Source organism: Malania oleifera, chromosome 10 (assembly GCF_029873635.1).
Source record: "Malania oleifera isolate guangnan ecotype guangnan chromosome 10, ASM2987363v1, whole genome shotgun sequence".
Taxonomy (NCBI): Eukaryota; Viridiplantae; Streptophyta; class Magnoliopsida; order Santalales; family Ximeniaceae; genus Malania; species Malania oleifera.
The window spans coordinates 27,078,123-27,088,043 of NC_080426.1; the positions used below are offsets into that span (position 1 = coordinate 27,078,123).

The following is a 9,921-nucleotide window of genomic DNA, read 5'->3' on the forward strand; positions in this document are numbered from 1 at the left end:
GATGAGATTCGGCAGGAAGGGCATGCTGAGCCCAAGGTTTATTGGACCATTCAAGGTACTTGAGCGAGTGGGTCTGATAGCTTACAGGATTGCATTACCTCTAGCACTTTCGAGGGTCCACGATGTGTTTCATGTATCCATGCTGAGGAGGTACGTGTTGGATCCTTCACATGTTATTAGTTATGATGAGTTGGAAATTGGGGATACTTGAGCGTACAAGGAGATACCTGTTCAGGTTTTGGACCGTAAAGTTTAGAAGCTTCGTACTTAAGAGATACCATTAGTGAAGGTATTGTGGCGGAACCACGAGGTTGAGGAAGCTTCTTGGGAATTGGAAATGGAAATATGCCGGAAGTATCCACAATTGTTTTGAGCACTGGTACATGATCCTACTGTGGGTTGGGATAGGTGGTGAGTCGTCGAGAGTGTGTGTGTGTATTGTGAACTCTTGAGAAAGTTGTATATGTAACCACAGTATTCCTCTGCCATAAGTGAAGGTATGTATGTGTATGTGTATAATGGGGCTACGCTGTAGTAGTCGCCAACTTCTTGTTGATAGTTCGTATGTGTGTATTCCGGGTATGATTTTGTGAATGAGAGATGGCAAATTTCGAGGATGAAATTTTTATAAAGATGAGAGATTGTAAGAACCCAAACCGTGATAAAGGGGTTAAATAAATAAGAGAGGGGCAAATTGAGAATTTAGCACATTTCGTCGACGAAGCCAGAATTTGTCGACGAAGCCAGAATTCGTCGACGAAGCCTTTGTTCTTCTTGTCGACGAAATTCAGAGACTCGTCAACAAGGAGAAGCCGAGGAGTCTTGGAAAAATCGGTGATCTCTGATTCGTCGACGAGGCCATTAATTCATCGACGAAGTCAGTGGAAGATTCATCGACGAAGGCTCCATTTCGTCGACGAATTCGCCCGGGTCAAAGGACTATAAAAGGAAATTTTCATTACTTCTTCACTAAGTAACTTCAAATATCTCTCTCTCTCTCTCTCTCTCTCTCTCTCTCTCTCTCTCTCTCTCTCTCTTTTTTTCTAAACCTCTCCCTACTCTCTCTCTCTCTAGATTTCTTCGCCGATCGTTGATGGAATCAGAAATCTGAAGTTACCACGAGGATTGTGGAAGGATTCTTTACAATTTCTACGGATCGGAATCTCGTTTCGGAGATTTTTGGGTTTCGACGTAAAATCGAGGTAAGTCTTGATTTTCAATTCTAATCCGGTAGTTTTTTAGGTAACTGTCTTGTGAGCATATTCTGTACTGTGATTTGTAGGTTTTGAAACTTGATTCGCTTTTTAAGGGCTTGGGAGTTCGAGATTTGGTATTCGGGGAAAAGGTAAGGGGAACTATGTTTATATTGGTTATTTTTTAAATCGGACTCGGTGGAACTGTGGTTCACAGTCCTGTGTGTGCTTTGGCTACTTATTTGGGGGGATCTAATTGGAAAAACTATGGGTTTTTCATTATTATAGTTTTGGGAAAAAGGGGGCGATGGGCTGAATCTCGGGTTTTGTTAAAAACCGAGTATATGTGTGATTTATACTGTGATATTGAGATGGTCATGCCTTGACTTGTTTAAACTGTATTTGTTTGAAAAGTCATGATTTAAATTACCAAATGGCCGTGATTTGTTTGGTTATATGAGCATGCATGTGTGTATGATATGTTGAAATGCTAGTAGGAACCGGGTTCCAAATTGTTCTAAGTACTGAGAGTGTCTGGTTCTATATCTGAGGCCGTGTGTTTATCGCCTGCCACGTAGACAAGAGTGTCCGGCTCTATATCCGAGGGCATGAGCCTATACCGGCAGATCAGGCTGAAGGGTGTGGATCCACCAGTTTAGCGTCGATACGATGGCATGGGAGTCGGGGGCTAGCCATGTGCCGGTGGTGCCGTGCTTCACGGGTTGGCTGGGCTAACGCTAGATTGTCGCGGACCGGCTTTGGGTCGAAGAGTGTGATGACACTGTGGATTACTGATCATGCGTATGTGTGTGAGTGCATGTATGCATTGTGGAAATTAGTACTGGAATGCATTTAACTGTGTGTATGTTGTATCATGATAACACTCAAATGCCACACACCGATATAACCTGTGTTCTTCTTCACTGAGAAGTGTCTCACCACTGCTGTATGTACATTTTTATAGGTCCTTCGAGTAATCGGAACTAGCGTCTTGGTGTAGGGAGCGTAGTGGCCGGTGTACTGCATTTAGAGCTTAGGTAAGTGCTAGGATTGTATTCTAGTGAGTTGCCATTTTGGGATGTGTTGGGCACCCAGTTTGTACGTTTTGATAGAGTCATGTTTTGCTCTTGTATAAACTCTGGTATAGTACTTAATATGTGTATATAGATGACATTTTTCCGCTGCGTATATGTTTGTGATTGTATGTGTTTAGGGTGCTTGGGAACCCCACGGGGTCGGACCCTCATCCATTGTATTATATCTGTGGTTTATTTGTGTGACACAAGGACATGTTAGGTTATTTTCTCACCCTCGGGTCCCATTTCGGGGTTCGGGGCGTGACAAAAATATGCAAATAATTAGCATAAAACATCAACTTGTTAATGTTATTAGGCACAACATCATACATACATAATCATTCGATGCATTGAACTCAATTTTATGGTAACTTGCTTATGCATATATCCCAAATTGAGTGACATTGTTCTTGACTTGTCACGTGCGTATGTAAGAATTTTGTTATATTTGAGTCACTAAGACTAATCACACAAGTTGGTATCTTTTGGATTTACGTCTATTGGAGTAAGCACCAATAAAAATCCAAATTTAGTTTAGTCAAAATGAGGATCTTAGAGGTTTGAATCGGGTAACTTAATTACAATATTTCAAAAGTTGTTCTTTCAAGTGACAAACTTATTATCGGGTCATATTTTTCTCTTTCTTTTGTTCTCCTTTTCTATCCTTTTCTCTAATCCAAGTTTCATATGTGTTGCAAATTTTTAAATTCAAACGTGATAACATTTACCATCTTATAAATTTTTTTATTAGCATGCAACACTTTTTTAATTATAAATTATTTTTAAATTATAGATTTTTCGAATCATGCCAAATCGGGCCATCCATATACAAGAGGCCCAAGCCCAACAAAATAGCAGGCCGGCATGGCCCCGCAACGGCAAGCAATTCGGTGGGCGGTGATGGCGTGGCCCATTATCCGTGCGGGAATGGGCCGCTTTTAGCCCGGTGGCTTCAGACTTCAGTTTCATTAGCCCCTTTTCCCCTTCCTGAACGGCGACAACAAACCAACTCCACCCACGAACCATAGACGACGACCCATTGCCCCGGCGCACTCTACTCCCCGCGGCGCCGCCGCCACAGCCGCCGCCGTCGAAAGAAGGAGAGAGATGGAACGAGAGAGATGGGAAAGAGAGGAGGGGTTCGTTCATCCTCAGGGCGGAGTAGAAACGTTCTGCTCCGTCGTCTGGAATCTTCCTTTAAGAACGGCAACTATGGAACCCTCGACCAAATCATCAACCGTCTCCGTTCGAACTACCCCGACTACGCCCGAACAAAGCAACAAGTCCTCGCCGGGCAGGACCAACGTGCCCTTGAAGAATCTAAACACTTCCTAAACAACAACAATAACAAGCATAAGAGGAACAAATCCCACTCTCCTTCTCAAACCCTAGTATGCGCCGCCGATGATGATGAAGAAGAAGATGATGATGATTGCCAATTCCGAAGCCCCACTCCGAAGAAGCTGAAGAAGATTGATGAGTGAACAAAGATTGATATATAGAGAGGCTCAGCATCATCGAAGGCGGCATATGGAGCAGGAACGTCCGTCGACGGCTACTACGTCGTCTTTATCATCGTCCTCTTCTGACGATGAAACGGATGGTGCCGTATCGACGTAGGAGGACGCGACATATGGCGAGAGACTGGAGCCGGAGTTCGATTTGATGAGGTCAATGCTGCGCTCGAGTTATAGCAAAGCAAAGCCTGCGGTGGAATCGAAGCCGGAGGAGAAGAATCTTGAGATGGAGGAGGTTGCTCAGAAGGCCAAGAAGATCAATTCGGTTGAAGGAGAGAGAATTGAAGGAATTGGGACGGATTCGAAACCAGAAGTGAAGGGTTCCGGCGTTGGAGGCAATGGTGTTGGTGGCGGTGGTGAGGTGAAGGGGAAGGACGAGCCAATGTTTAGGGATTTGGGTGGAATGGGAGGGGTGGTGGAGGAGTTGACAATGAATGTTGTTGTTCCGTTGTACCATCCGCGACTACCTCAGTGTCTTGGAGTAAGGCCGCCAGTGGGGATTTTTTTGCACGGTCCACCTGGGTGTGGAAAGACGAAGCTGGCTCATGCCATTGCCAATGAGACTGGATTTCCATTTTATAAGATTTCAGCTACTGAAGTGGTCTCTGGTGTTTCAGGTGCATAAATTTATTTCCTGGTATTGCATTAATCAATTCATTGATTTGGTTTTAGCGATCAAGTTGAATCTAGCTGAAATCAGGACAATTATGTGATCAATTGATCTATATTTGGGAAGGAATGCGCTTCTGTATCCAAAGTAGTGGAAGTAGAGTTCATTACAATTATTTTCTAATACTTAGCACACAGTGAAAAACCAGTCTCATTTTCAAAATAAACTTTTTGTTTGAAATAATGGAAAATGTGATGATATTAGCATTGCATGGTTTAAAAGAAGTGGACAAGATTGGCTGAATGCCTGCTTACTGTTGACCCAACATTTTTGTAGCTATATGTAGTATGGTGTGTGCATAACTTCTGGTGACTGGTGACTTTGATCAAAATGTGGTTCAGAAATCTTAGTTTGATGTGCAAAATATATGCATTCTCCAAATATGCTTAACGTCATATTGTGCTGTCAATGTATTTCTTTGGATTTAAATACGTCAACAATTTACTTAGACGGATACCTGGTCATGTCCCGTAGTCATTCTGGTATGATTTTCTCTAATGTGGTGAGACAATATGTTATCTCTTCTTGTGCTTTCCAATTATGCGTGGTGTGTCATTAAGTAATTAACTCAAACAATCCGCTTGTCCTAATATTTGCGATTGACCCCATGAATCTGCATATGTTAGATATTTAGCAAGTATTGCTTTGTGTTGTATGTAATCAGGGTTGATTATTTCCATTTTAATGCTGTTGAACTTTCTATCCACTTAGTCCTCAACAAAAGTCAGGCTGATCATTTTTAAAATTATTTTGGAAGATTTCTAGAGAAAACTTGGTTGTGATTATTGGATTTTTGCAACTTTTTTTTTTTTTTCCCTTGATAAACAGATTTTTCAACTTTTTTCATTATCCAGAGCTTCTTGTTGAGTAATGTTGGTTCCAATCTAACATTTACTTCCTTTCTTCTCATCCCCATTCTCTAACTGATGACAGAGACGCTTTGCTAAATTTTAATATCATTTTGTGATAAAAATTTCAGGTGGATTTGAAGAGAATATTCGAGAGCTTTTCTCAAAAGCTTACAGGACTGCTCCTTCAATTGTATTTATTGATGAGATTGATGCAATTGCTTCAAAAAGAGAAAATCTACAGAGGGAGATGGAACGACGCATAATGACAACTAATGACCTGCATGGAGGAATCACACAGACTTGTACAACCAGCTGATAAAGATTTGAATTCAGAAAGCTCTCATCACGGACCTGGTTATGTACTTGTGATTGGAGCTACCAATAGAATCGATGCTGTTGATTGTGCATTAAGGAGGCCAGGAAGATTTGATCTTGAGATTCTGTTGGGATTTGTTCTTAGCTTGTTTCTTCGTTGTATAGCAACTGGAAAACTGAAGTGATACCAAACAGCCCCTTTTTGTTGGACATTCCTCCTGGCAGAGAAAAGCCCTTGTGAGTGCAACAAAAAAACTGAAGTTGCCTTGTTGGTCCTTTGTTTGGTTACCATTTCATGCTACCGAAATTTGTCTATGTTTTATTTATCTGGACGTAAGTTTGATGAGCATTCTATTATCACTGAATTTGGTTATCATTAAGACAAGGTTAGCTTGGTCTTTACCTCATGCATTAATTAGTTGTATGCAGTTGATAGGGACATTAGGAATCATGAACACTTGATTTTGTGGATTGTTAGTATCTTTATTTGTGGACTTTCAATTCTATTACTTTTGTGAGAGTGCTGTTTTTGTTGCTTTGAAATGGCAAGGTTTCTTATTGTTCCTCAGTTTTAAATTTTCTGGACTAGATATGTGAAAGGAGAACTCATTCTTTCTTGTGATGATCTAGAATCAGGGTCAGACACCTTAAGCTTATGAAGTTGTGTTGATACTGAATTTTAAAAACAAGTTAAATGGTCCACATCTGATTCTCATGACCCGCATATTTGTTTTTTGTTTTAGTACTTAATCACAACATATTCCAGTATTTTTATAATGTTGTTTAATTGTGGTTCATGTTTGCAGTTTGAAGTACATTCAATGTTGCTATGGTCACAGTTTTGAAGAATGTTACCAATGTGATAACTGCACTCGGCGAAATGTATATATTCAATAAGCACCATGACAACAAAGTTTGGACTGCTTTGTTCTTAATGGTATGTTTGAATGACTCAAAATGTGTGTGTGTGTGTGTGTTTACAGTATGATTGAAAATGCTTGTAGTTAATTCCTATTGTTCTGTTAGTGTGGACATAGGTGAGCAGCATGAAAATTTATCTTTCTCTTTTGGGATTTTTTTGGCAAAATTTGGGAAGCATTTTGGAGAACCATCTTTTGGAAACTCAAATTCTTATATTATGGTTTCGTGGAAAAATATGGGTTGACTGATCCAACTTTATGCATGCATGCAGTTTCCATGCAAGTACCCTTTGAAGATTGCACTAGTAAAATGTATGTGTGCTCATATGGTAGGATGACTTTTGGGCAAGTAAAGATTTCTGGTTGATGTTGTTATTGACATCGAGGAGGTTCATGAACCTTGGTTGAGCATTAGGGTTAGTTTTCTAGAGTTCATTCACATTCTCAACGTCTTGTGAAGGCTTCCATCCATGAATCACAACCATTGGTGAGCATAAAAAATTTTCTTCTTTTTGGGAAGTCTTTGTTAAAAGGAACATTGCATTTGGATTGTGGGAAATTGTTTTAGAAATTTTTCCTTTTAAAAAATCAGGCTTTGAAGGTAGTGTTTCTAAGAGAAAACCTTTTTATACATGTTTTCTTATGTTATTCAAAATACCTTAGTACTCATGGTGCACCACCACTGTTTCTCGGATTTCAGAGAGGTGTTATAGAGTTGTGAACGTCTTCACTGCCTGGGTGATATCTACTTCCTCTCCTTTGACCTATTTGCTTTTATTGCGTTTATACTGCGTTTGTATGACTAGTTGGGCTAGAGATAACACATTTAGACTAGTCAGGACAGACTCATCCATCTCATCATCGAGTGAACCTGTTTCACTTGAATCACTTGAATCACCATCTGACACGCGTAACATCATGGCTGAAAATGAACCTCATGATATGGAGAACCCTAATAGGACACTCAGAGAATATTTGCAACCTGTTAGGACCAGCACCCCATCCTGCATTATTCTACCTTTGAATGCAAATGTTTTTAATTTTAAACCTGGGATGATTCCATTGTTACCTCATTTTCATGGCATTGAATCTGAAAACCCATATTTGTATATTAAAGAGTTTGAAGAAGTTTGTTTCACATTCATGGATCGAACATGCACTGAAGAAGTAATAAGATTGAAATTGTTTCCATTTTCTTTAAAAGACAAGGCAAAAACCTGGTTTTATTCCTTAAGGCCAAGATCCATTGGGACTTGACAAGAAATGCAAACTAAGTTTTTAAAGAAATTTTTTCCCATGCAAAGAACTAATGCTTTGAAAAGACAAATCATGAATTTTTGCCAAAATGATGTGGAAACATTTTATCAGTGTTGGGAACGTTTCAAAGACCTTTTAAATGCATGTCCTCACCATGGGTATGAGAATTGGAGGGTCATCAGTTTTTTCTATGAGGGGTTGCAACCAAAGATGAGGCAATTTGTGGAAACAATGTGTAATGGTGAGTTTTTCAATAAAGAGCCTGAAGAAGTTTTTGACTATTTTGATTATTTGGCTGAAAACGCCCTATCTTGGGTTGTCTCTTATGTGTATGATAGATCTGAAAAGTAAAAATGTATTAGTGGGGGTGGTAAGTATCAATTGGAAGAAGTTGATGATTTGAATGTTAAGCTTGCATTGATGTCCAAAAGGTTAGATTCCATTGAGTTTAAGGAGGTAAATGAAATGCATATTTTACCATCATCTTCTAAAAAATGCAGCATATGTGAGGATCCAGGGCATGCGACTGATGCATGTCCAACTATTCCTGCTCTTAAGGAAGTTTTGCTTAATCAGTCTAACTCGGTGTATATGGTTTTTAAGATTTCTTATGAACCTTATTCTGATACTTACAATGTAGGTTGTAGAAGTCATTCAAATTTCAGTTAGACGAATGACCAAGTGGAGCCATCTCCCCAGGGACAAAGTCAATACATTTCTTATGCAGCATCTGGCCAAGACTCGGGACCCTCTTACTTTGCAAATCAGCCTCCTCCAATGCGAAGAAGGGAAATGGAATATTCCATATAGTAGCTAACCATTAGCTTGCAACAGTTCATAGCAAGCCAAAATGTGATCAATTCTAAAACTTCTTAAGCCATCAACAAGATAAGCACCGAATTGACTAGGCTGAACACATTATTGAATGCTTTGGTGATAGATGAATCCCAATTTCAAGTCCAGCCAGATACTCAAGTGCAGATTACAATCATGGAACCGTCATCCTATATTGAAGCAAATGTCAATGATTGTAATGCCGAAGCAAATCTCAGCTATGGTAGGGTGACTGGTGCACTAGATGAAGAAGTTGAGCAGAATGGTGAGACTTTAACCTTCAAGGAACTAGGGACAAATTTTAATGTTGATGTTTCTGAAGAACCAAAGGTAATTGTTCTGAAAACTTTTCCTCAAAGGCCGGTTCTTAAAGAAGTATATTTCCTGAAAACTATACTGGATAAGGATCCTTTCTTGTTAAAACAAGAAAGACAATTTGAAAATGTGTTGTCTGATATTGTGGAAAGTATTGATTTATTCATAGATAACTTCTGTGCAGATAACAAAGCTGATGCATTATGGCGACTCAAATTTGGAGATTCGCTGGTTCAATTTATAAATCTGCACCCACCGGACGAAATTCCTCCTGAGCCTCCTCCAGACACACTATGATGTTTTGCTTTCCTTTGTTTTCATTTTGTTTCATTATGTCTTATTTTTAGTTTATTGATAGGTACAATTTCCTTGAGTTCAGTTTTCTTTTTCCATTATTTCTTCATTCAGGTACGCCCCACTTTTCTCGTGCACAGTTTTTCTATTTCCCCTATACTTTCACATTAAGGACAATGTTCCATTTTAGTTGAGGGGTGAGCATTTGCATGTGACACTATGCACGTATACGTACTGGGTGTTATATTAAAAAACAAAAAAAACAAAATAAAAAAAAAGCAATAAAAAATCAAAAAGAAAGAGAGAAAGAAAGAGGAGCATTGAAGATTTACACTGCATTATCCTATTTTTAACACTGACTCGTACCCTTCATATACCTGCATATAACCTAAGAACTACACACTTGAGTCATTTATGCGTAGTTTTTTTTTATATGATTTTATGACTCCATGAATAATCGATTGGTAGTACAGTCGTATTAATTTGACTATATAATTTCCTGTATCGACATGCATCTCACGAGGCTAAATAAACACATTTACGTGATTCATTGCACTTAGGGTTCCTTGTGAGCACTGAGAGAACACCCGTGGAGACTATGACACCTTGTGAGATATCCTTGAGCTATGTATCATCCTTTTGAGTGTTAATATCAAATTAGAGTTCATGGAACTCAATT

General features: G+C 39.3%; 1 protein-coding gene across 4 annotated transcripts; it reads left to right on the top strand.

Moving 5' to 3' along the window:
* Positions 1-3,188: 3,188 nt before the first annotated feature.
* Positions 3,189-9,343, top strand: LOC131165867 (cell division control protein 48 homolog C-like). 4 transcript variants are annotated; one of them, XR_009139671.1, is made up of 5 exons: positions 3,189-4,403; positions 5,436-5,859; positions 6,429-6,559; positions 8,440-8,963; positions 9,133-9,343. XR_009139671.1 is itself a non-coding variant. In XM_058123997.1 (2 exons), the coding sequence occupies exons 1-2, from the start codon at positions 3,935-3,937 to the stop codon at positions 5,621-5,623; spliced, it is 657 nt and encodes a 218-aa protein (XP_057979980.1). In that variant the 5' UTR covers positions 3,189-3,934; the 3' UTR covers positions 5,624-6,278. The 4 variants fall into 4 exon arrangements, 1 of the variants encoding a protein (XP_057979980.1); XR_009139674.1 differs by having other exon boundaries at positions 3,234-4,403; positions 5,390-5,859; XR_009139673.1 differs by lacking the exon at positions 5,436-5,859 and having other exon boundaries at positions 3,240-4,403.
* The last annotated feature ends 578 nt before the right edge of the window (positions 9,344-9,921 follow it).